Below are 27,738 nucleotides of genomic sequence, written 5' to 3'. Positions count from 1 at the left end.
TTCGCTGAAACGTCTTGTTTATTCTCACAGTGCTTCTGTGACTACAGTGCGGTGGCTGCATTGAAGTACCTATAAATTGCTATCACTATCATATGCATGCATACACACGAACACGAGGCGCTCCTGAAGGGGTGAGGGCCTTTACTTGAAGTGCATCTTATTAGTGTTTTATTTTTATTTTTAAATGCTAAAAAAAACTAACCGGAATGATGTCAGAGAGAGACGACAATGTATAAGCAAGGCGATAATGAAAGCCACACGACACGCTCGCACTCCATTTAACACATATGAGGGGTCTGGAAACGTATCCCAAGAAAGAGTGTGTTCAGTTTGTCTTAGCCTTGTACTCCAATTATCTTAAACGTTAACGCGTGAATGACAGCCCTCACGCTGCACTCCGAGAGCCGTGGCTTCTACCCTATCTTGAACTATTGCCATCCTATGGCAAGCGCAGATAAAGTAGATATAGCTGAGATATGGATATTTCGTTCAGTGCAATCATTTCCCCTCTCGGCTACGTCTGCACATACACGTCTGCACAAAGTACCCAAATGTAAAGTTCGCAACGCCCTTTGACACCCATAACATTTCATCTTGGGTCAGGCATAATTTGTCATAGAACAATTTTCCTGGCACAAGACGAAACGGCAGTTTGCGAAGCCATAGTTTCCCATAATATTTCTGGAACTGGTGCACCATCGAGCCGTAAAAAAAGACCTGCAAGCCAACAGTATTGGTCTGTGACATAGACAAGCCACCCCTTAAAGAAGAAAGCTGTATTACCATTAGATTCACTTACAAGCCTGCATTTTTGTTTCGAGTTGATCCAGCAGCACTAACGGGCAACTCAAATATGCTCGGCTTTTAACATCGCCCGCCGCTACTTTGATTGCCCGCATCTTTTTCAGCCGTAAGAAAACACTAGCCATGGAGTTCAGGCAGCCCCCGCCGGCTCCTGCGGCCGACCTGGCCAGAGCGTGAGCTCACTGTGTTAGGACCGTGTGGTGTCCAGGTTGTGTTCCGGATGGTTCGTCATCGACACCCGGCTGTCCGTTGCATGGCGGGTTGCTGGTCTTCTCTTAGTGCCGCTACATGTCGAGGACTTCCTGGGCTGGGACCTGGGCCCTAAGGAACCGCTGGGGCGCGTGACTCTGCCGCCGCAGCCACCACCAGCACCGCGATTTTTTTTCTTATTGTGCGCACGTGACTCGTGCGCGCGCATGGGTCCGCTCGTCTTCCTCACCCTCGCCAGCCGCTGTCTGTTCTACCGCTTTTCAAGCCAGCCAACGAGCGCATTCCCGGCATAATCCACGACACAGAAATTTAGCAAGCCCTGTAGTCTTCTTTGCTTACACATGCTTACACAGAACCACTGTGTAAGCATGTCCGTGCGCTTGACCTCAGGATGGTTCGGAGAGGCGCGCACCTGCTTGGATTCCAACCTTCGCTGCGAGTGCCAAGCCGTCATATTCAAAAATGGTAGCTGTTTTCAGGTTAACAGTGCGCCTGATGTGTGTTCTCTGGCCCTTTCTAGCGCGGTATGATAAGATCACTGGGAGTTCGGGCTATTTAGCCTGCGGTCCACGTCACAATCGTAGCCTGAAAGAAAACCATCTGCGTCTTGGCTTTCGCGTTCGGCTGCTGGGCCCAGAGATCGAATCACAATAATGGTTGCCGGATTTAGACTGAGGCGAAATTGAAATATCACCGTGGGCTGTGCAGTGCTAGCACGCGTTAAAGAACCCCAGGTGGTCGAAACCCGCAGCCTCACACTGCAGCGTCTCTCATAGCCCCCAGCTTCGGGCCGCTGAACCCCACAGAGTTCCGCGCGCTGCTGTTATGCGCTGAGCTCCTTCCGACGCATCCGAACTGCCATAATCGCGTACTCATACGACGTTTGGCCTGCTTTCGATACAAAACAACGGAAGGCGAAAACACATTTTAGAACAGGCATTTTTCGAAACCTTGTCATTGCGTGTTCATTTGATAATTTGTGCTTTTCCTAATAGTATTTCAAAGTCCTTGTTGAATAAAATTATTAACTATTCTTGGGAAATCAAAACGTCAGCTAAGTACATAACCATGCTGCTCGCTGCGTCAAGTAATCGTTACTTACCTTCTGGGACTGTATTCTCAGCTGAGTACTTATTGAGTAAGTGCATGTTGTGTCTGCAGGAGAGTAACACAGCGGCAGCTATACATTTGTGTAGATCCCCGGCCTGGTTAGCAAAGTCTTTACCGCCTGCTCGCTTTGAAACATTTACGACGCAGCACGAGGGCTTATCATGGTAGCCTGCTGTTGTCTCCTCCAGCAATCACCTTTTCGTTTTTATCACAGAAGTCAGCCAGTTCGCACTGCACGTTACTGTGTTCTTGAAGTTTTAAGAGACACCACGCTGAAGCGCCAGTCAGCGATTGAAGCGAAAAACGGACCAGTTCGTACACACTCCGCTCAAAGAGCTTATGCGCAGGTGGCAAAGCTAATGCCTATAACAATCGTGCGAACCCTGAGTCAAAGCAACGCAAAAAATCGTGCAGCACGTCAAGAAAGCTGCGCCCTAGGAAACAGGTGACAAGGTGTTTCGGGGCTTGCACGCCTGTTGCCGGCATGCGCTCTAGCAGTAAATTTGTTTATGATTTATTTGATGGGTCAGGTTTTGCTTGTTCGCTTTAATGTGGCTCAGAAGGCACCTGATGCTGCTTCGACGTGTGTATAGCCAAGATAATGTCCCTGATTGATATCCTTCCCCATTCTTTTCTGTTATATTTCGGCCAGCCTGGTCGGTTTTCATTGATGACAATTTTTTCACTAGGTTTTTCTGCGCTTTTTCTTGTTTTGTTGCCTCATTCTTCCACAGTTAAATCTTTCGTTCGATGCGACGGTTCATGACCATTAAGTTGTTACCTGCACGCTATCTTGTGAAAATTGCTATATTCTCTTCGCCTGGCTTTCTGAAATAAGACTGGGAGTCTGCGCTCGTTCTTGTTGTATGCGTGTATTTTCATCTGCAGGTTTTCCTCTTTTTTTTTTCGTGGAGTTTGAACTCACTACAGAAATTAACCATGCAACTAGCCCGAGAAATGTCACTGGAACCTCTAAAAAGACGTGCCTGCTGACGTTCGCGTATCATCGCCTCTCGCGGGGAACCTCGCGGTGAGATTCTGTCAAGGGGTGCTTTTAGCGCTGTGCTCACCTTGCTCGGGGAGGTGCACGGGTTCGGCATCGTCGTCGTAGAACGTGGAGTCCTCGGACTCGGGTTCGCGCAGGAAGTTGTACTCGTCTCGGACTCCGCTCTCGAATGAGTCGTGCATTTCTTCAGACGTAGTGCTGTCCGAGGGTGGCGCAGCCGTCGGCTGCCGGCTGCGGTAGAGGCCGTACCCCCATCGGCGACTGGATCGCTGCGAGGGGACCTGGCCAGCCGAGTGGTCGGGCCCAGGAAGGAAAAGCAAAGAAATGTTATAGTGTCGTGACACATTGCAAGCCTTTCTCGCGAATACTTTACGTATTGTAGCGTGATGTAGGTACGTGAACTCCACGGCCTCATGCGGTTCCACGAGAAGGCGCGCCCATAAAGGTATCTGGGAACAGCTCGTAAGCTGGAGGTGATGCCGTGGGACGGCATGTAACCCATTTCGACAAGACGATCAGTGTTGTTCCATGCCTGTAACCTAAAGTTCTCTTAATTAGACCCCAAATTTCCTTAGATTTCAGGTCCTTTTTTCCTGGAGCAGCTTGAAAACATGCCTTGTTTCTTGGATGGATGAATTGATGGATGTTAGGAGCATCCCGTTCGAAGCGGGGTGGTGACAGATTCCACCATACTCGGTACTTATTTTTATTTACATTTCGGTAACCAATCTGTCTAATTCAATGGTGTTATTTATAAGTTTGCTATTTTTATTTTCATATAAATACTATTGATTTTACGTTTTACCAGTTTTAATCCTGAACGTGTATCCTTACGTCAACGCCGTGCTTTTGAGCTACCAATCTTCCAATCGCTTTTTGCTAACGTCTACAACAAATTGCCCTCCACTACGGCCCCTATTTATTCCTTTCTTCTTTCACTCCCTCCTTTATCCCTTCCCTTACGGCGCGGTTCAGATGTCCAACGATATATGAGACAGATACTCGCTATTTCCTTTCCCCCAAAACCAATTATTACTACAACAAATCCTTCACATTACCTTTGTTATATTTAATCCTTAGGGACTGCTGGAGAGTGACTGTGCCTGTATCGATATTTTGATGGATAGTGCTACATTCTAGTAGCATATGCCGTATCGTTGCCGCGGATTTACCATACAGTGAACATGTGTCATCTTCTTGGTTAAATTTCATTGCGTAGCTTCACGTTCAATGGGACCCACCATGAGCTCATGTCAAAGAGTAAGGATGGTCGGATTTATTTATTTTATTTATTGGTACATACTGCATCCCTCTTGGGCTACTGCAGGGGTGGGTGTAAACAAAACAATATAGAGAAACAAGGAGCACAGCAATAGAAAACAGCAAATACAGTATGAGTAGAAAAAAACTAATGCAAGAAAAGGCAAAACTATTCAATAGCCTCTAAGAACAGTTTTAAAGGAAGAGAGCGCATACAACCAGGTAAAGCATTTTAGCATTCGATTACATGCGGAAAGAAACTGTACTTAAAAGTGTCCGTGTGGGCAAATTAAGGAGTGAGTTCTAGGCTGTGGTGACTTCTAGTTTGAGAGGGTACAGCTGAGATTAGGTAATCATTTGCAGAGGTCCGGCAAGAAGAGTTAATAATACAATGCAGAAATTTTAAAGACTCAGCCCTTCGTCGAGCTAAGAGCAGTTGCAGGCCCAGTGATGAAAGTGCTGTGGAAGGCGAGAAATCCCTACCAAACCTGTGGTATATGAAACGAGTGGCTTTTTTCTGGACTGCCTCGATTTGGTTAATTTCGCGTTGTTTATGCGGGTTCTAGACAGGAGAGGCATATTCAAGTAGCGGACGGATTAGCGACATTTACGTTAGTAGTTTCGTATCTCTAGAAGCAGCTTTTATTGTGCGACGCAGGTATCCTAACTTTTTAAGTGCCTTTGAGGTTATTAAATCTATATGTTTGGACCATGACATGTTGGGTGTAAAAAGAATACCAAGGTATTTGTGTCGATTCACGCTCTGGAGGGGGATATTGTTAATTTTGTAAGTAAACGCGGAAGGTGCCGTTCTATTAGTGAAAGTCATAACAACGGTTTTGCGTATGTTAATCGTCATTTTCTGTGTGTCGCACCAAGAGCTAAATTCTGAGAATGATTTCTGAAGGTGTAAGTGGTCATCAAGGCATGTAATTTTGTGATATAACACGCAGTCATCAGCATACAGGCGTAGGTTAGAGATGATGTCACGAGGTAAGTTATTTATAAAAATCAATAAAAGCAAGGAACCCAATACAGAACCCTGTGGAACTCCTGAGGGCACGTCTGCTATTCTAGAATTAGTTCCGTTCAAAGACACACGTTGAGAACGATTAGAAAGAAAACTTGAAATCCAGTTGAGAAGGCGGGGGTTGTTCAGGATGGTGTTAAGTTTATATATTAGTTTCGAGTAGAGCACTGTATCGAACGCCTTCGAAAAATCAATGAATATTGCGTCTATTTGATTGCCCGCATCAAGGTTATTGCAAATATCATGAGTGAATTCATTAAGTTGTGTCAAAGTGCTGAAACCGCGTCTGAAGCCATGCTGGGCAATTGTTAATAAATGATGTGATTCCAGGTATTCCATGATGTGTTTGTAGATGATGTGCTCTAAAATTTTACATACATGAGAGGTTAGAGAGATCGGTCTATAATTGAATATAGTTTGCTTGTCATCGCTATTGAATAAAGGGAGAACTTGAGCCATATTCCAGGGTGAAGGAAGCTAGATACTCGCGAAATATGACAGCAAGATAGCGACAGGTCCATAATGAGTAGCGTACCAAAAACGAGTTCGGGATACCATCAGGTCCAGCAGACTTCTTCGTGTCAAGTTTGAATATTAGGTTTAAAACACCTTCTTAACTAATATTAATATCATCGATTGGCACGGCGCTGCGAGCAGTAATGACTGGCTAGATGACGTTATTTTCACAAGAAAATACGGAGTGTAAGTACTCATTAATTGCATTAGCCAAATGAAATCGATCGTTTGTAGATTCATTGTCAATCCTCATTGCAGTAGCTGTCGTATCACGTGGAGAAACAGGTGACCAAAATTTACGCGGGTAAGTCTTAAGTGAATCCTGTAGCTGCACACGGAAGAAAAAATTCTTAGCGGAGTTAATTTTCAATCGAAGCTCTTCATTCGCTTTGATGAAACGTGTCATGGCTGCCTGATTACCGGAGCGCTTCGTACGCCTAAGTCTGTGTACACGCCGTGTGAGATGTAATATATCTCGTGTCATCCAGGGAATTTGCATATTTTTCTTCTTTGTTTTGAGAGGAATAAAACAACGTATACATTTTTAAACCAAGGATTCGAAATAGCTCACCAATGTGTTAACATCACATGTAGAACTCAGTGCAACAAATTCTTCCTATCCATCAGCTAGGATGTCGGTTTTTGCAATGTCGTCAGCTTGATTGAAAACGGGAAATGTGGGAAAAGCGAAATTCTGTTTAGTATTCGAAAAATTTAGGTAGACAACAACGGCCTTATGGTTGGAGATTCCTTCAATGACGTCACATTTGTTGCCCTTTCCAACAGTGTTAGGGGTGTCCCCATTGAAACAAGAGGATGGCAGATGCCACCATGCTCCGTATTCTTTTTCTTTAGATATCTGTCACGGATTCGCAAATTTTAACAGTATTATCTATAAATTCGTCATTTTTCTCTGCGGTATCACCAATAGGCGAATTTTCAGATTTAGGGCATATGTGCGTACTAACATACGTCCCTGAAGCCTGCTTTGTGACAGGCGGCCCACTTACCGAGTTGTGGGCAACCTGCCAGGTGGGTACGCCTGGCATGCCTTCACCAGGATGAAGGCCTGGATGAAGGATTTCTAATTAATTGCTTCAGTGCAAAGGAATTTAGGTGAAATGTCTTTACGTCAACGCTCTTTATGTTTAAGGCCTTTAGGTTAAAAGATGCTTTCGCATTCACAGCACGTAAGGACCTTAAGTTCCCACCATAACTAGGGCAGCTGCACGATATTACACTCTTAGCCATGGTAAACCGTCTGATATTTTCTATGCATTATTTCTATTGGCTTCAATGCGAAAGCATTGCTAGTCCCATTACAAGAAAAACCGGCGGCGTGGGTTTGTTTGTTAGTGTGTGTACTCGCAGGTGGTACAGAAATTGCCAGCAATGGCAAAAAAATAAAGGGTGACGTCATCCAGCGGCCGTTGGACGCACACAACAAGCCGAGCACCGCCATTTCAGACATTCGAGTACACGTTCATTCGCCTGTATATACCCCCCACAGGCTGACTTTAATGTGGCGACAGTTTGCGCGACTACATTCGTACCAAAATTTTGAGCAACTATTTGTCGTACAGCGTTCCGGGTGGTGTCATACGATTTCTTGTTGCATATAGATTACATGCGCTAGTAAAGTTGGAGGCTAGCTTGCGACAGGGATTCGTACCGACGACATAAACACCTTCAACTGTATGCCTTTTCAAACTCTGTACCTGTCTCCTTAAGGCGCGGTTGAGGTGTCCACTTATATGTAGGACAGTTACTGCGCATTTCATTTTCTCAAAAACCAATTTTAGTATCAAAATTGAGACGCAACTGTTCGTCTTACAGCGCTGCGGTTTGTGTCATACGTGTTCTCGTCGCAATGTAGCATACGTCTCTTAGTCAGGTTGAAGGCTAGCTCGCGAGGGGTATTCGAACCGAATGTCCGAGTGTTTCGCTCGGACCTTTATGGATTCAGCGTTTGTGGAGTCAGCGTTCGGAGGCCCGTCTTCGTTTCATTTCTCAGTGCACACCATGCGTCGAGGTCAAACGCTCACGACAACAGGCAATGCTTTCGCCTCTCACAGCACGTAATTAATCTTGTGTGTCCTCTGAATTTTTTTACGTCGGACCATTTGATGATGATGTAGCTGATGATGACGGTGTAGTCGTCCCTTTGAAATGCATGGGCGCCGAAAAAAACAAACATGCCCTGGTCGGATATGCACAAAGAGAAGAAAAAAAACACACAATGAATGGACGGAAGTAAGGAGCGTCCCCTCGGCTTTTTTTTCTTTTTGTGTCTTTAACGGCGAAGAAATTGGTGAATAAATTCTCCATTTTCTTTAAATAAAATTTTTAATCCTGCGCCTTTAACCTTACGTCACCTCTCTGCTTCTGAACCACCAATTTTTCAATCGAATTTTGCTAACTTACACCGCCGATTAATTTCGCATGGCATTTGTTATCTCTAAACCCTAGGGCCTCAGGGAGAGTGACTATGCCTGCATCGACATTTTGATGGATGCCACCACATTGGAATGTGATTTTGAGCTTTCATTTTGATGCGACACGTGGTGGCAGCTGCGCAAACTAGACGCCGTCGTCCAAATTTCCTGAGATTGCTCGTCAATTTGGTAAACGTGAGAAAATTTCACTTCTTACAATTCCCTGAAACGCGGTAGAAATTCCATTTTCACCAAATATTACCCCTCAGATTTCCTAGAGAAAAAAAATTTATCGAATGAAACATCATTGAAGTCGATGTTCCCGGTACTACGAGGGTAAGTTCCCACGAAGTGCCAGTGCCCTCGCCCTTCGGGATTAAATAATTAATCAATTATTTCATTAATTAACGAAAAGCGTTTGTTCAGAAGCCTTGTCTGGCGTTTGCGTGAAGCTCCTAGTTCAGGGCTCATGTGGAGACTGCAGCAGCCCTCGTCCGGTCCACCAGGCGTCGCTGGTCTTCCAGGTTCGAAATTGTCAAAGAAAATATCTATGATAATTGTAGGGGAAGCTCTTTGTTGTTTGAGGCCAGGACGGGAGTTTTCCAGACTAAGACATATAGAGTCAGGTACTACGAGATAGACACGTTGTGCGTCGCGTGCGGAGAGGAGGAGGAAACGGCTGAACACTTGATACTTTTCTGTAAAGAGCTTCATCCTACAGTGAAAATCAGCAGGGCTGATTTATCCAAGGCATTGGGGTTTAAGGACAGTGAAGGGAAAGTAGATTTTAAGTGGCTATAAATAACCAAGCGAAGGTTATCTGATTGGTGACTAAAATCAAGAGAAGAGTAAAATTTCATAAGTCATGGCTAGATGGCTTGAGCCACCGCCCGATTTAAAGGGTTCAGCCGTATCCATCCATCCATCCATCCATCCATCCATCCATCCATCCATCCATCCATCCATCCATCCATCCATCCATCCATCCATCCATCCATCCATCCATCCATCCATCCATCCATCCATCCACCCACCCACCCACCCACCCACCCACCCACCCACCCACCCACCCATCCATCCATCCATCCATCCATCCATCCATCCATCCATCCATCCATCCATCCATCCATCCATCCATCCATCCATCCATCCATCCATCCATCCATCCATCCATCCATCCATCCATCCATCCATCCATCCATCCATCCATCGAGCTGTACAAAGCCTCCCACTGCTCCTGTGATGGGTTTTGTATATTAGGGACTGTTGTGTTGGCAGCCCCACGAGGCTTAATATGGTGCAGTGTACAGGCGGCTCGATAGGCTGTTGAGTGCATTATGCTGAGGATGAGTAAATTATGTTCGTCGGTTTATGAAGTTTAAAGCCGTATGAAGCCGAATGCCGAATGAAGTTTAATGCCATCGCTTCCCGAAGCAACTCACACTATTAGGGACACCGTAGTGGAGGGCTTCAGAAAATTTCGACCACCTGTTGTTCTTTCATGTGCACTGACTTCGCACAGTACAGGGGCCTCTAGCCTTTCGCCTCCATTGAAATGCAAACGCCGCTGCTGGATGTGTCTGTGTCTGAGCCTACTCTACGCGGTTGCCTATTCTTTTGTGATCTGGCTGTGAGGTGAGGATAGGGCTATCGTCCACACTCTATGCTGTTCGGAAATACCACTATACGCCGGAACCACTGGTCTTGGTTCTAGCGGGTCCTCCGCACCTCGGTTAGTGTATCATCGGGCTGCGGTATCAGCCGTGCAGTCCCTAGCCAGGCCGGTGTGTCCTCTTGTCGCTCACCGATGCCGGCCGTGGGGCCCTGCCGCTTGATTTGGACGGCTGGCTTGCTGATCCTATCCCTAAGATAGTTCCGGCAGGCCGCCTGGAAGTCCGTGGCCCTCCTGGAGCCTTCGACCATCGCGAGGGCAATGGCGACTTCCTCCGCTTTCGTTGGGTTGTCATAGTCGGCGGTGACGGTACGCTGGTGATCTCCCGATGAGTGCGGTCGACCACTGGGGCTACTGGCGCTCTGATTCCTGGGTAGTTGGAGGCGTCTATGTTGACCATGTCTGCCTGAAAGTCTGCCCTTCCTTTCAGGCATATTTTCAGGTCCCTGCGCCCCTTGTGCAGTTCGGGGTGCATGCTCCGAGGGAACGGCTGGACCGAGAATGTCCTACTCAGTTCATCTGGAATCACGCTCGTTTCCCGAATTTTTCGAAAAGTGTCAGCATAGTCTAGCCTGGCCTGCAGCGCCCAGCCCGTTTCGGAGAGGAGTATGTGCTCCTTCTGTGCTATAAGGAGCGCGTCCTGTTGTTCGGCGAAAGTACTGTGGATGCCTAATTAGAGTAACTTCTCAGTTGAGGTGCATATGAGTAGGTCGAGGGCCATATTACGGGCTTTCCTTAACTGGGCATTTGTTTGTTCGATATCTCTTCGGGTGAGGAAGTGATAGGGCAGGCTATATGAGATTCTGCTGATCTCCAGAGCTCTGACCAGGCAGAGTGCCCCTTTCCCTGGGTGTCCTCTTCCTGTGGCTCACTCTGGTGATCTTAGTGATTGGGCCGGTGGTTTTGGCAAGGCGTTTGAGTGTGTAGTTCGCCTTGTGGTCTGACTGAATCCATATTCCCAATATTCTTACGGTCGAGATTTCTCGTATGTCTCACCCCTCAACGGTTATGTTGATGGATTGGCGTCGTTTGTCGTATTTTGCAGTGGTGGATTCGGGTGACTTTCGATTTCTTCAGCCGTGTAGCAGGCTGATCAAATTTTTCTGGAGCAGGCAATTAGCTGCCTTCTCAAAGCTTGTCCAGAAGAAAAGACGAAGGCAATGATAACCGCGTTCGTTTGGAATGGGTTTTCTTACTCTGTTGGCGATAGCAGGCGCGCAGATTGCGATGAAAGGCGTACCGATCAATCTCTATGCCCAGAAACATGACAACAAGTAGGTGGGAGTTGTTTCGCTTATGTTGGCATGGTTTTTTCTTAAGCAAGAAAGACGCAATGTGCGATACCAACAAAGGAGGCTGCGCGAAAAGAAAATTACTCCAAGCTGCATACCTGAAAACCCACCGGTTTCTGTAAGACGAGGGGGTGGTGGCAGAGGTGGCAATGCAGCGAAATTTTCTCATGTTTATAATTTTCTTCATCTCTCTTCGTTCATGGGAATGATTTTTATTTTCCATTTCATGGGAAGAATTACCTAGCATTATGATACTTCAATGTGACTGTTTTGTTCGCGAACGACCGTGGCCACACATGGGAAATTTGGCAGAGTTGAGAATTGTTCTCGGCGATGAAGGTTGGTTACGCAAAGGGTTCTGCATCATGTTCTGAGATTGCAGCGTACATCAATATGCGACCATGTGTACGTGATCTGTCGGTGCACGTACACGTGGTCAAGCGTTTTCCAGGCTCACGTTTTGAAGCTCTTTGCTGCCGAGCTGGTGTCACCCCACCGGAGTTCACTCACCAGCGGCTCCCTGGGCTTCGCTCACGAGCTGCGCCAATAGCTGGCAGGACTGCATCTGCGCACGGCAGACGGCGCACAGGCACAGGTGCTGCAGGAAGCCCAACTCGCCCTCAGGCGTCCCGATGTCGGTCGAGTTGCGGCGAGACGCTTCCTCAGTCACTGCCGGCAGCCGCGGCCGCTGCCGCGGTTTCCCGTACGGCAGGCTCGTGCGCCCGGTGCTCCCTGCGAAAATCGTTGATCCCGTACCACAGTGAATGCGCTCTCAACATTAAGCTATTTGGACCACGCTTCCTGTTGCCTGCAGGGGTCTGTTACGTCAAAGCAGAAGTTGGCGAATGCGACTGAAATGTCGCGTTTAGTTGAAAGCGGTCGAAAAGTTCTTCCATGTGTCCTCAAACACCTTTCCCCTGCTTGCTCACGGCAGCTAAGAAACGTTCCCTTTAGACTGTTGTAGACACGTAAGCTGGCGCTCACAATACTCGAGCACTTAACTTTTCAGTGCTTTGTTTTGCCATTGTGGGCCATTGATACCAACTTGTCGAAAACTGCGCCCACGAAAAACAGCCTGTCTGCTTACCTGTGCATGAATGCCGTCATCTTCATACATTCGCCGTCATCGCGCACGCCCGCTCTTTTTCTTTTCGTTCCCAATGACTGAAAGCCAGTCAAAACTTGAGGCATCGATCAGACCACGCATATTTTCTAAACTGCAGCCTCTATTTTGGTTTGTTAGTTAGTTTTTTGTTTGTTTTATGTTCATTTTGTTTACCTTCGGCACACAAAACTGAGCTAGTCACCTTAATGCTGCTTCCAGTTCGAGAGCTAAGCCCGGTTGTTCGTATACCGCAGACCCTACGACGACGAGAAACTATAATCATCTGTACCTTCTTAATGCTGCCGTTTCCATTGACAACCGTTATTCATTGCTCCTTAACTGAAAACGGACAGTAGCACCCTTTGGCAGATGAAGGATTTGGCAGCCATCTATTATTGGGATAGATGCTTCTAACATTCAGCTTCTGACTGATGTCATCGCAGCTTTCTTTATAGATGGCGCTACACTTCTCAAAAACAAACGTTGTTCGCTTAATCCCATGTGCACGCCTTCTGGATTCTTTCTTTCTTTCTTTCTTTCTTTCTTTCTTTCTTTCTTTCTTTCTTTCTTTCTTTCTTTCTTTCTTTCTTTCTTTCTTTCTTTCTTTCTTTCTTTCTTCTTTCTTTCTTTCTTTCTTTCCTTCTTTCTCTCTTTCTTTCTTTCCCTCTTTCTTCCTTTCTTTCTTTCTTTCTTTCTTTCCTTTCTTCCTTTCCTTATTTATTTCTTTCTTTCTCTCCCTCTCTCTATTTCTTCGTCTTTTTATTCCATTCACAGATAAAGCACTCAAATATACCTCTGGTTATTCTCCCTGTCTTTCCTTAACTCTACTATATCGCTCGCCTGCTCTTTCTGATCAGTTGCTTCAGAAGCACACTTCTTCCGTTTTTTCCGAAAAAAATAATCCCCTCTTTTTCTGAGTTGTGTGTGTTTCATAGTTCATTATGAAAATGCAAGGTAAAATATCCCTTCTAATCGAATATCTTCAAGCTATTACATTTTTTGCAAGGATCGTCCACTTGAGACTGCCCGGATGAGAAATCATCAACATCTCTACCGCTTCACATGGGAATGGCCCAATCCTCCCTCAGTCCACCCCCCCCCCCCCCCCTCCACCCTTCTCCGCTCCAGTGGAAAACTGTCCTGTCTATCACTGCCCTGACGATTTAGCGTAACCTTATCCCCCAGGCCACTCGGAATAACTACCGTAAATGGGGCCATGGACTAAGGGCTCCATCCTACGGGGGACTTCCGTCCAACCATTGTTCATAGTCAAAGTTTCTTTTCTCTCACTTATTAGCGCCATTTCCATTTCGAACTCACAGTGAAGCGAAGATGCCGAATTTGTGTGACTCTGAATTTTTTGTTTCTTCTGAACCCAAACTTGACACTAGCGCACAAACGTTAATGTTCAGCTCGCGCGTGTCTCTATACTCTCGGTGTATGCACCACCAAGAACACTTAATGAACTAACAAGGAGCCTACCTTTAGAGCACAAACACCACGGCAGAAAGTCCAATGGCTTGGGCTTGGTGACTTTCGTTGACTTTTCGCCAGATTCTGCTGCACCCGTCTGAGCGTCCTTGTTTTTCAACTTGGGCTTGGGAAGCGTCCTTTCTTCTTGGAATTAGAGGGGCTTGCGGATCCTGCATACATTGATTTTGAATTTTACCACCTGTTTCCACGCTCAGCGTTTATATGAGTACATGTCATCTGTAACAGTTTTTAATGCATTGCAGAACTAACAGCGTAGTAACGAACAGGAAACGCATAGAGTTATTTAGCAGCGAGAGCAGGCTCCACTGTGCATTCTAATGTGCACGGGAATGATACCATTTTAAGGTGTGTCAAGAAAGAAAAAATACACACATATAAACTGGTTGCCTGAATATCGGCAGTTAATGCTTCAGTTTCCTGGTCTTCCGCGCCATTTCGCTCCTCTGTAAATGGGGTCAACTAGATCAAGTTCAGCAGAACCCCAGATTTCTGAGCAGTATAAAATATACGTATGTTTGCTTCAAGGTATCCGCAATCTACTTCGCTACACACACGTCATGCATTGCTGATAAGGTTCATGTATAACAATGTACTGTATAGGGACCGGTGCAAATTTTGGAACAAATGACTTTTAATTCTGCAGACATAATAACAACAATATTAATATTTATTCATGAAATAATTACATAATCGTATGGGCACACCAAAGGCCACAAATGGGCTTGCAGGGGGTGTCGCCCCGCAGCAGCGACAATACAAGTACGCAATATGCACATTAGAAGAAAAAAAAGCAGGAACTAAAAGAAAAAAAGTTATAAAAACATGTCTCCGTGTGCTCCAAAATTTTTACGCCAAAATTTACAATGCATAACCAATGAACCATTTATACAGGATGTTTCAGAGAAAACTTTAAGCAATTTTCAAAAAAAAGACTTTTTGGTAAAAATATGCCTTTTACGGCATAGTATTAGCAGTGTTGGCGGACACTGGAAAGCCGGTGAATTGTCTTAAGTAGTTAAGTAGCAGCTAGGCAGTTGGTTGTAATTAGAGATTTGTTGCCGGTGATTAGTAATAGCCATATCAGTCTTTAGAATTTTGAAAACGCGATTATCCTCGGCGCTGTGGCTTGACAAAATCTGGCTGCATTGTGCCAAAATACTTTCGCTTTCGAAAAGCATACAGGCAAAGCAACCTTTCCAGTGCATGTAACTAGTGGTGGTGGTGGTGGTGGTGGTGGTAGTGGTTTATTTAAATACCATAAAAGGAAGGTAAAAGATTTTGCTAGCCCCGGCATCTGCCATCACGTGCGGCGGCACCTGAGCTGGGGCAGCGGAAAGAAGGATAGCAGGCAGGTGGGAGAAATGAAATAAAAGAGGTGAGGGGACAGAAGAAAGACATGGGGGGAGGTAAATAGTACACTACATAAAATAGATATACACTGCATAAAAACATTAAAAGTGAACACTGTAACTAGTCAAAAAAGCCAAATTTTGTCGAGCCATAGCGCCAAGGGTAATCGCGTTGTCTAAATTCTAAAAGCTGATATGGCTATTACTAACGACCGGCTGCAAATCTTATTACATAAAATGATTCACCATTTTCTGGTGTCCGCCAACACTGGTAATGCTATGATAATAATAATAATAATAATAATAATAATAATAATAATAATAATAATAATAATAATAATAATAATAATAATAATAATAATAATAATAATAATAATAATAATAATAATAATAATAATAAAATTAATAAGTTTTTTGGGGAAAGGAAATGGCGCAGTATCTGTCTCATATATTGTTGGACACCAGAACCGCGCCGCAAGGGAAGGGTAAAGCAGGGAGAGAAAGAAGAAAGGAAGAGAGAGGTGCCGTAGTGGAGGGCTCAGGAATAATTTCGACCACCTGGGGATCTTTAACGTGCACTGACATCGCACAGCACACGGGCGCCTTAGCGTTTTTCCTCCATAAAAACGCAGCCGCCGCGGTCGGGTTCGAACCCGGGAACTCCGGATCAGTAGTCGAGCGCCCTAAGCACTGAGCCACCGCGGCGGGGCAATGCTATGATATTTGACCATATTTTTACCCCAAGAAACCTATTTTTGAGAATTACTTCAAGTATTCCCTCAAACATCATGAACATAAGCAATGTAAAGAAAACAATACTCTAAATACTAAAGGTAAGCAGGAAGTTTGAACCTCTTTTGGTTATAATTTTTGTAGAGATACTGCAGCATTTCTTAGCTGTGTGCTTGAAGTCAAAGAGATTACATAGTGTGGTAACTCATTCAAGATAGAAGGCACATAAAACCAGCTCGTTGATTCCCAAAATAAGCGCGTATTCTTGACACAACTTAGAACGATATCTTTCATAATGCCATAGTTTTAACTGTTTTGATATTATGAGGGTTTCCCAAAAGTGTTTTAAAACTACTATTTGCTTAACCAGGTTGCCAAAGGAAGAAGGTCCTGTGGCTTTGAACACATTTTTCAATCACTGCTTATCATGCGTATAAAGTATACTTTTAGCAATATTTTCAATACGCTATTTACTCTATTTTTCTACGCGGAAGAGCAGTTATTGAAACTGCACGTACAGCATCTTAAAACCTATATCCCATGGGCATGCGTTACTAACACTGAGAAAAGCATGAACTGATTTATACTGTAGAGCAGGCATGCGACGCTACGAAGTCTCTTACACACATGTTGCATGTATGCATTCCAAGTCAAGCCATTATCAACATAAATGTCTAAAAATTTCCCACAGGGAATGAGAGCAACAGGAGAACTAGAGCAAGGTGAGCATTTGGACATATGAAGAAAACTGGAGCAATCTGATGGTACTGTTTTATGAGATTTGTGGAAACAAAAGTTGAATTTTAGCTGGGTTTTTGTTTTAGATTGGGCTGACACCAATAGGATAGCCTAATAGCATACATGTACGGTATGATATCAGAAGCTCTCAAGCTCTCAGGTATGGTGACTTCGGTGTATATGAGTCACAACTCGTCAGAAACCCTCAACTTTTCTGTTTCTCATCGTGTGCGGAGCCTGTTAAGATTCCAAGATTGCACTTGAAATCTTACTTCGGTCAAGACAGGTTTTCAGAGGATCAATAACTGCGCTATAAAATCTGGCTTCGGGCAAGCCACATGCACTGCCGACCTTATCGTACCGTCTCGCACTGAGCTCTCCATTTTCTTCAGCTTAAGCTATCGAGACTTGCGTGGCCCAAAAGCGAAAATTGAACTAAAACATACAGGACATCTGCTTTAGAGAACTGTGCAATTAATGGAGGCTATAAAGTAGCAACCAGTTGCAACCATACTGCAAACAGTACTTCTCGAGAAACGTGAAATGTAGGAGTCTTCGATATTAAGTTTCGTCCAGGAGTGCGCTACCTTCTGCACATGGGACTTGACGGACCCACTTCTGCTAATCCGTACGCAGACCCAACTTGCCCCTTTTAAAGCATCACTGGCATTTGATATTAGTGCGAAGGCACTCATGCGCTCACCAACACCTACCAAAAATTGGCATCTTTGGAACTCGTGCCGTTGCCTAGCGACAGCGACGCCACGTTAGGTTAAAATAGGAATAAAATTGATATACACGAATGGGAGACGAGCCCGCCGCGGCGCGAACAGGCCGCTGCGCGAGAGCACTCGGCTATCACCGCAGCCGAACACGCCTCTTGTTTAACTGCAACCCACTCTCGCGCTGTGCATTGCACACCATCGTCCTCATCCACTAATACTACCCGTGCTTTCGCACTATAATCGCTTTGACCGAGGTAAAACCCTGACACTTTCTGAAAGCGATCAGTGTCGCCGTTATAACTGCCAGAGCACCTCGATGACCGTAGACGTGGGCCGAGCCGATGGACTCCCTGGACGAGCCGACGGGCGACACCTGCAGCGGGGCGGGAAGAGGCGGCTCCTCTCCGCGCACCAGCAGCGGCACGTTCGCGTACACAGCGTCGCCGGCCACGGGCTCCACGGTGGGGAACGTGCGCCGGGACACCACGTCCCCCATGCGCCGGTAGCAGCCGTCGTCGCTGGCCACCGAGGACACCGATGCGCGCCGAGTGGGCCGCGGCGAAGGCTCGGCCGACGCCACTCCACGCCGGCGGCCTGCACAGACCGAACGGGGCAGCCGCCGCGTGGACGCGCGTTGGTTTTTATTTACGCGGGAACGCATTTAACGGCTGCACCTTCACCTCTCTTTACCCGTACATTTTGTCCGTCCGACGGTCTGTCCGCACCGCGAGTGCAGGTAGGAGGGAGTTGGTGGAATAAAAGATTGGAAAAAAAAATGCACGCGTCGCAGCAACCGCGACCGCAAAGCTACGACGCCGGCTACATAAGCAACACATTCACCCATTACCCCCTCCTTTGACCTGGCATGGAGGTTGTGGAAGCGTATTCAAAGAGCACTTACTCAAGTAGTAATTAGCTCGCAATTAGGGCGGCATTAACAACAACAGCAGCGCCTTGCTAAACTCTGCGATAATTTCGTACGCAACGAAGCACAAGAAGGAAAGCAAGGATTTATATAAAAGACGCCGTATAAGGGATACATTTTATCCTCTTCAGAATGCATGGTATCCTCACGAGATGACCGAAGAGGGACTCCTTGAAAACGTGGCCGCTTTTTGTCCTTTCGTACGCGCTCGAGTTGTCTTCGAGCACGCATTCGTAGCCTCCCTCGCACGTACTCTTGTCCTCGCTCACACGTGCTCTTTTCCCGCGTTTGTTCTCTTCGTGTGCTACAGTTTTTGTGTGTCTGGTTGACTCGTCGCGTGCATAATATGGCTATAAATTTGCTTGTGCCAACGCTAGCGCCCTCGTTCCTTGCATCCGCTGGACCGACCTAAGCTGGAACGCGTGACACTATTTGGAAGTAAATGAAATTAAACACAAATGCTTGCGCCAAGGCGCCATTAAAAGGTCAGAATTCTAAGTAAGAGGTCGTACGCGCTACGTCATCGCTGTTGCCACGCGGGTGCCTGCAAGTGACTATGCGAGAAGTGTGCATAAAGGTTCCTTTAGTGACAACCTTCCTTGTGTTGTTTTTTGGGCATGCAAAGGATAAAAACATTTAACAACGCGTATGTTTTCCTGCAGTGAGCTAATCTAGGCGTAGCACGAATTAGACCGTAAGCTTTTTATATTTTATCTATTTCAGGTTCAGTTTATTGAGCGTTCTTTTTACGCAAGAATATTGAGAAGAATATCAGTACAGAGGGAGGCACCAATGTTAAAATGTCTGGGGGACCTCTTCTTAAAAAATGCCTTAAGTAGCAGCGTAAGGCCTAATTAGAACTTAAACAACTACGCACGAAATTCATGGACATCCATTGCCCAAGGCTGCAACACCAGCTTGCTGCTCGTTGCCACGTCAAGTGACTTAACTGCGCTGGGATCGACGTTAAGGTACTGGTAGAGAGCCTCAGAATTCTACGCTTATATGTTGCAAGGTAAACAGTCTTCTGGGACACGTGCCAGCTAGCAGTCCTGGCAAGAAGCTCGAGCGTTAATAATAGTAATTAGTTATCGTGAATGGAAGGGCGCAGTATCTGCCTAACTTTCTGTGGACACGTTAACAGCGAGCGGGGAAGAGATGAAGGAGGTAGTTATAAAGATGGAATAGCAAGAAGTATCGTAAAGTGGAGGGCTCTGGATTAATCTCCACCACCTAGGGTTCGTCAATTTGCACCGACGTCGCACAGTGCATGGCCATCTTTTGTGTTCCGCCTCCACGAAACGCCAGCCGCCACGGCCAGGATTGAACCCGCATCCTCGGGCTGAGCCGCCGAACGCTCACGCGTTTTTTTCAATGAGACGAGCTGGCTGCCTTCTCGCTGCTGCCGTTGCGAACGCCTGATTTTTTTTGGGAAAAATTTGGATATTGTGCTAAGAGAAGCAGTTTCTGTAGTCTGTCGCCCGTCATCCATGCACTTCTCTGTATCTGCGTCTACCCGACTTTCTTCGCTCTTTTAACAGGTAAAAGTGAAACACCAATGCCAGCGGTAATAGTTGCTCTCCGTTTTTGAGGGCGAAATCCGGGCCGCATGAAAGCAGCCGTGAAAAGGTCATTTTTATCAAAGGGGTAGCGGACAGGAGGAACATAAAAAGGAGGAGGTTAATTAGTGCGAAAATTTGGCTTTGCGCTGTTATAAACGAGGAGTTTTTTTCAAAAAAAAAAGCCAAATACACCCAAATCGAAACGCAGAAAAAAACGCGAACGTTTCTTTTCCGCATAAACCTTACCACTATATAAGCTGTTATATGATACGATTTACATGTAAGTTAGAGCACCTCTGCACCGCCATGTGCTGGGTAACTATGCAAATAATTCGGTCAATATCAGCATTCCGACTTTGGATTTGACTTTTTTCAATGCGAAACTCTAAGTCTGACCAAGTTTTGTTCCATAAATTTTATTTCTACAATATCAATTCAAGCTCTATTTATGAAAATAGTTGTACCGATGTAACCAGTATGAGGCGCCCCTAGAAATTAGTGTTGCTTTATATTATTTTGTCTTTTATCTTCTTTAATTGTGTGCCAACTACTGTATAATTTCTGTTGGAAAAAAATTTCAGATTTTGTCTGGCTCCTTTCTTTTTTGTACCTATTCATGTGCTCCAGTCTATTCAAGAAGGCCCAGATGATTTGCATGTCTTTTTCTGACTGTATCCAGCCAAATAAAGTGAATAAAAATTTGAAAAATAATGCTTGAAAATTATTATGTTGTGAAATGAGCAGAAAAACAATTAGAGCATTCACTGTGTGCAATCAGGGGCACTTTTGTGCTTCAGCAACACAATCAAGTAAATGTAAATAGCAGGCTTCTCTCATATGACAGCGTTCTTTTCTTGTGTTCCCACTTCAGCTGCGGAAAAGTAAATCAGCTAGAATGTATGGGACCTAGGAGTTATTCTCCTTCACTGCAGCATCCTGAATTCAAGATTAATAGCGAAATGGTAGACGCTTACAGGACACAAAACGACAGGACAACCGCTAGCCCTGCTGTTTCCTGTCTGCGTCTCCGATTTCGCTAGTAATAATGAATATTGGAAGCAAGTACCAGCTAGCCGAACTAAGCACTTTAAAGTTGAATGTAGCAGAAGCGCATCCTTGCTTCCTCGGCGATAGGACTAATTATTCCTTTGTTGAGAAATGGGAAACTTATGACTCATGGCACACTTCCCTAATAAAAAAAATTCCTTTGTTATCGTCGTCTTCTGGGTTGAGATCTTGCGCTGAGCACTTCATATCCTACGCAGTCCATCGTAAAGTAGCGCTAGAGAAGGAATAAATTTAACCACGCTCGAAACAGTCCATGCTATGAGGCTCACGAGGGGACTTAAGGGGAACGCGGCTTACATCATTTTTTATTTCTTGATTTATTTACATGAAACTTTTGGAGCATATTAAAAATAATTTTGTAGCTACTTTTACAGAATTTCACTGTAATATATCCAGAAAATTGTTTTCTTTTATATATATATATATATATATATATATATATATATATATATATATATATATATATATATATATATATATATATATATATATATATATATATATATATATATAGTTTTCCTCACAATCTTGTAAAACGGCTGCAGAGTTCAGAAAATGTGGCAAAATGCCGGCTCGACATTTATTGCGTTCCTGCTGACGTGTCAAGGCACATAAGGTCAAGGCATTCTTGTAATTGTTTTTACAAAGGAAAAATTTTTCTTTTTAAATTTTTGTGATGCAGTGTCTATTTACCTATATAGAGTGACATGAAAATTTCATCAAGGAAGTTAAAATTAAGAAATTTGGAAAAAAATAAAGGACGTCTTGACCCGCAGTTTGGCCCTAGAAATGCAACAGAACAAACGGGGTAAAAAAAAATAAAATAAATAGTCATGAAGAAATTCCCTTCACTAGGTGAGAACCATTTCCCCGCATTGCACAGCGGCCGCGGTGCATTAAACATTTTTTTTTAGAATACTTCCCGGTCGATTTCAGCCATGAAACTTCGGGACAGCATAAAAGCGAGGCATAGAAGCGGAGACAATACTTTTTCAAAGATAAACTTTTTTGGCCATTTTTGGGGATTTCAAAGCCGCGTCCCCCTTCAATTGGCTCATTTTCACCCGTACATCAGCTGGAGCTGGACAATTTTTTTTAATTTTAAATACGATTTGCGTGCAGGTTTTCTAGGTGTTACGGGGCTCCTTTCGTTAACATACTTTATCCAAAGGACAGATGAAGGTATTTACTTGCTACTGTTTTAAGAGTTCGCTTAATTTTGGTATCTGGACACGGCTGATTTCGAAAAAAATACTCTTCAAATATCTACTATCGGCACCGAAGTAAAGATATTCCGGAATTGCGCCTTCTGAGTTATGACGGACGAAAATACGAGTGCGAAGAACTGGGGGAACGCCTCAAGCATGACCACCCGATAGTCGTGTCCTATTTCAGACAGTCACATAGTTTTTTAATTCACTGCGTAAGTTTTCAGTGTTTTATTAGGACAGATGCTCGGCGAATCGCTTGCTTTCCAGTCATTCTGAGTTAAGTACAGATCGAAGCAATATGAAAGAAAACATTTCATTGGTTTGAAGTCAACGATTACTTTTGAAAACTGTAGATACTTGGGCTTGTTGTTGCATGATACGAATAAATGCAACAACAAGCTCGACCAAGGCACGTACCAAGGCCTGTGTCCTATCTGTCCGTATCTTGGTAGCGCTACGTATTTCTTGATATCTTTTGTTGTTTCTTTAATTGATTTCTCTCTACCCATGACCCCTGTGTTAATATTTTTCGTCCGATGCAGAAGCAACAATAAATTTGCTTGTAGAGCGGGAACTAAGTGTTTTTTTTTCATTTTCCTCGAGCCTTCACCAGCCAATAACCAGAGCCCATGTACTCGCCTGCATTTGTGCATGCAGCGAACTCGTCGGTGTTGCAAGCTTAGGCGTTCATCAGTTCCATCCTGTCAGAGCAAGCCTGCTCAGGCATTCCGGTGTGCCGGATGTAACGTGTAGGGACTATGGCGACTGACGCACTTCCCTATGACTCATCTATTTGGCCCCGATCGAGCAACCGTTTGCCGCTTACAATGGCGTCGTCAGAGCTAGGCAGCTCTTTGTTTTGTAACCAACCTGAGTGCACTTGGGTGAAGTCTTCCAGTCGGTGCGACCTGGAGGGCGGCGCTCTGAAGCGAGCACTCCCATTTTCAGAGTGGAAAGCACTCAGCCTAGAGTCGATGTCGACGCTTTCGAAGGCCACCTTCAGGTTCTTGGGTCTGTTCTTCTTTGGCGGAGACGATGCGGGGCCGTGCTTTGGCACGGGCGGAGGTGACTGTTCCTCGGAGTCCGGCGTGCGCCTCGGTCCACGCCTCGGCCTCGCGTCTTGCGAATGGCTTCTGAAGCCTGCGTTGAGAGATTTTAGGATGGAGTTCCACGCTCCTCGTACGTTCAAAGCGACCGCATATCCCACGGCATTCACAGAGCGGGATGACCTCCGCAACTTCCACATCTACTTCTGCGCGGCCCCGGTAGGCTTCAGGCATGCTCCTTCCGATAGAGAGCTACAGAAATAGGGTTATTCGCGACATAAAACAGTATTAATGAGGTAAAATCTATGTGTACAAAAAAGCAGAGGTAACCCCTCGCCTCTTATCATTCTTTGGGTCTGTGAATTGATGCTGTGTAACCACACGGGCAGCCTCTTATAATTGTGGCTTCTTGTGATTGTTAGGCGCTGCAATAAGGTGATCCAAAGGGCTGGAATCGCTAACCAACCCGGTATTATTTTACAATTTTCAAAGCACAGCGCGCATCGAATGGTATCTAAATAGTTTAAACTGTTGTGCAACACAAAGCGCTTCTTCGAGTGTTCTCTCGCTAACCCCGGCAGCCACCCGCCGGCCTGTGGCTTCATTGTTGAATTTCCAGTTTTAGCAGTATTCGTATTTTCATCGGCAAGACAGGAGCATTCCCAAACATGCAGATTTGGGTCTTCAATTCGTAGATAGGTAAGATCACCTTAAACATCGGGGTATGTCCTTTAACTCTGTTCGAGGAAAAAGAGGGGGGGGGGGGGGTCAAGGTTCAAGGTCATTGCTCGGCAAAACCTCTCGCTCTGCAGGGGCGGTCGCCCATCTCCTCTTCCACGTCATGAGAAACATCAAACTGAAGATTATTTTTCTGATAATCACTTCTGTGACTAATGACCGTTGTACTAAAACACTGATAGGAAGGTAATTCAATGCCTTCAACGCGTCGCTTTTATCCCCTGGAGCTAGAGATTCTTTAGTAAGATACTGTTTCCAGAAGTTATTTTTGCCCATGTCAGAAATTCAAAGCGACCAAATGGTCTGACATATTCCAATAGCCGTCCCTTGAGGGCTTCTTCTCTTCGAAACAGTGACTGCTAATTTAACGGCAGTATTTATTGTGTTCTATTGCTCTCTTGCCTCTGAGGCGTTTAAATTGTGGACTGCGTTTTTGTTATCCTCAATCGCAAAATGTTTGTTTAAGGACCTAAATCAGAGTGGGGATCAAAGCTAGTGGTTACTGTCCAGGAAACCATGCATACATGAATTCCGGTATCGTTAACCTGTCCGCTAACCGGTTAAAAATTGTTATAATTTTCACTATTTTTTTCTAGATGGTCGATGTCGAAGTTCTTTCAGAGGGCCACTGAGGTGCAGCATCACGGAGAAATGAAATATTCCTGAGCGTTGATGAATAGTTTCTGCACGTCAAATAAGAACAGGGATAAAAACACCAAGAGGAGAGGGGGAGGGCTAAAATGATTAACATGAAAAAAAGCCATCTGCCTACCATTCAACCAGTGCTAGTTTTCAGCAGAAAAAAAGACGACTCTTTTTCACCATACCTTGTTTGGTTTTATAGCGGCGCCGTGAACTTCAACTTCAGTCAATTTTATGGGAGTAGGAGAGCGGCAGAAAAAATAGCGAGCACGGTGCCCTATAACATTAACACGCAGTCCGACCTTGAAGAAAATAAATGTGTGGACAGAGCAAAGCGTGCTCGTTTCTGCTTCCAGAACGCTGGGCTTTTCGTAAGCGAACATTCGGAACCAAACTCCCGAACAAAAACTAGTTGTTGGACACATTGTCCATCGTACATCAATGCGCCGTGACATCACACGCATCAAGAAAATCAGACACTTCCCTAATGTTTGACTATGACAGCAGTAGCAACAGTGTTACAAGGCCTACTGGTGGATTATTTGCTACACACTGCAAAAGTTGCAGTTGGGAATCATTTTTTAAAAGCGTTTTCACATGAATCAACCTGCGTCTCAGGAAAAAATTCGCTAATATGCGATTTTATTGAACCTGCAATCACGGCAAGGCTTCGCGATGCATCAGTGCACAGTCTGGAAACGCCAAGGTAACACTTCTTCGCTGCTACGCAATGCGCAGTGTTTTCGCTAGGTGAGTGTCACTGAAGACACGCAAGGACCAAGTTGAATAGTTTGGAACAGTGCCGTGTCTGTGTCTTTCCTCTTCCTCGATCTCGTCAGGTTTGCGCTATTGTCAACGCTTCGCATGAGTATCCCCAATGCGCCGAACCCCCCCCTCGATAACACAGAAGTGACAATCATCTTGTATGCGGCCTTTCCATTCATTCTAAAGTTCTCTAAAGGATTGTTTAGATAGCGACGTATATCTGAAATATTGCTTAGATAACAATTTACAAGAGCGACGTGACACTCTTGTAAACTTCGGTGTATTTTGACAAGCACATTTGATCTTTTCCTGTACAAAGGCTTCTAAATAGCTATTCAACGGTCCGTATGTTCGATATATACATTTCATTCGCTCAAGCTTGATTCCAGAGCACGAGACGTTTGTTTGAACATCAAATAGGCCTCTAATGCCCAGCCCCTTTCTTATATTCCTGCGTTTATTCCAGTCTCAAGTTTTTCAGTCTACACCATTTCGTCGAATTAACTCACTTAGAAAGCCGCTATTGGCCTCCCGCTTAGGCAGGAGGAGAAGCGAGCGTGTTCACGGACCCAATGCCAAGAATAGGATGAAAAAAAAAAACACTGAGAGTGTTGCACATGCAGCCCTGCATATTCGTGCACGAGCAGGGGCTCCGCCCAGGGCACTTGCTGGCGCGTATACCTCCCAGCACGCCAGAAATGCTGAGGAGAGTAAAGTAGGATGGCGCACGTTATCAGCGCCGCGTTATTGTGTCCTATCCTATGCTTGCGGCTCTTATACCGAATATGCTTTTTTTTTTTCCTTTACGAAAACGCGTGGTTTCTTCATGCGTCACCTTAAATTTCTGAACATGTACTCCGAAAATGAGACTCTGTGAGCTAAACATCGTCAACGATAACACGGGGAAAGCCTATTTTCCCTCCTCTAAATCTAACTAACTTCACGTGTTCAGAGCAGGATGCCCTCTTCAGTGGGACGCATTTTCGATGCGCCGGTAAGGTTTTTGCTGCAGGAAAATCGGTGACGCTCCGAATATGCTAAGGTCTGTTGCAACTGCTATACTACGATCATAAGTTCTGTAGGCCATTTGCTACTTCACAGAAGGCCCTGAGTATAACGCTTATGATGTCCTCGAAAGTGTATGTCACACAGCCAGCCTATTGCTTCCTCATAGATGAGTAGCGCAGTTCCTCCATGCAATGTGGAAAGCAAAAAAGTAAGAAATTTAATTCGTGTGGGACATTTCTGATTGGAGTAGTAAGGATAAGACGAACCGCGGTCAAGATGACATGCAATTACACAGTGTGCGCGCGCAACTTCTTGTCAGGTACTTGAGTTATTAACGTGATCGATATATGCCCGCATCAAAGTCAAGCTGTCACGTGCCGGTTCCAAGTAGCGAAGGCACCTGACAGCGCTCATTTTGTGATTTACTGCGCACTGCCATGACTTAACATTTCATCCTGACAGAGAGCTAACGTTCAGTTGGGCGAATTGGTATGTATGCATCTTTTGTAAAAAAAGCGCGAACGACGGAACAAGAACATGAAGGACACGGGACGAGCGCTCTTTTGTTCTTGTCCGTCGTTGACCGCGCTGTTTTACAAAAGTTGACAGAGAGCACTTACGTCCAAAAAAAAAAAAATAGGAACAGGGCGATGAAATTTCTGTCGTTTTTCGGTCTAAGCAATATGCTTCTTGGTCTAGCTACTCAAGTTTCATGCGACAAAATAAGATGAGGTTTGAAAATGAAAGAAGCCAACAGTCGCCAATGAACCACTCGTTTCCCTACCCTTGTCTAGTCAGTAAGGTATAAAAGCAATAGAAAACACGCACTAAGTGCCCTAAAAAGCAAGAACGAATATATAATGGCATACGAACTACAACGCGCACTGCATACAGGTGCTTTATTTTCGTCGTTGAACAACTATTCGGTAGTATTCCTATTATTATGTTCCAGCAAACATCCCCTCTGGTCTGTAGTAAAACCGTTAGTATACCAACGGCAAAAAGGCAACTGTATACCGCCGACAGTAACATGCCTTATAGAACTGCTTGGAACACATAACCTACTGTGACCTTAATTACAATATGTGATTTGACGGAAATAAGAGTTGTGCAGATGCTTGAGCGTATTTATCGTCATTGGTCATGTGCGAAAGGTCCGTGAATTTTGGGCCTGAGCTATTGCCGCAAAATTTACCTTGTGCCTGCTCAGCTGCATTTGAAACCCACAAAAAAAGGTAAGAAAACCTGAAAATCGTAAAACACAAAGAACTGCTTATATGCATTTTTGGCGTCAG

At 45.0% G+C, this 27,738-nt stretch overlaps 1 protein-coding gene across 1 annotated transcript in view; it reads right to left on the bottom strand.

Annotated features, from left to right (window-relative positions):
• LOC144113963 (annulin-like) overlaps positions 1–27,738 on the bottom strand; it is a 79,380-nt gene that overhangs the window by 51,096 nt on the left and 546 nt on the right. Inside the window, 6 exon segments of the mRNA XM_077647379.1 lie at positions 3,195–3,381; positions 3,383–3,411; positions 11,846–12,067; positions 13,923–14,037; positions 17,780–18,072; positions 23,115–23,384. Of these exon segments, the coding sequence (XP_077503505.1) occupies positions 3,195–3,381; positions 3,383–3,411; positions 11,846–12,067; positions 13,923–14,037; positions 17,780–18,072; positions 23,115–23,384 (1,116 nt within the window).

This window comes from Amblyomma americanum, chromosome 1 (genome assembly GCF_052857255.1).
Source record: "Amblyomma americanum isolate KBUSLIRL-KWMA chromosome 1, ASM5285725v1, whole genome shotgun sequence".
NCBI classification, from domain to species: domain Eukaryota; kingdom Metazoa; phylum Arthropoda; class Arachnida; order Ixodida; family Ixodidae; genus Amblyomma; species Amblyomma americanum.
This window is presented reverse-complemented; position numbering and strand designations above follow the sequence as displayed.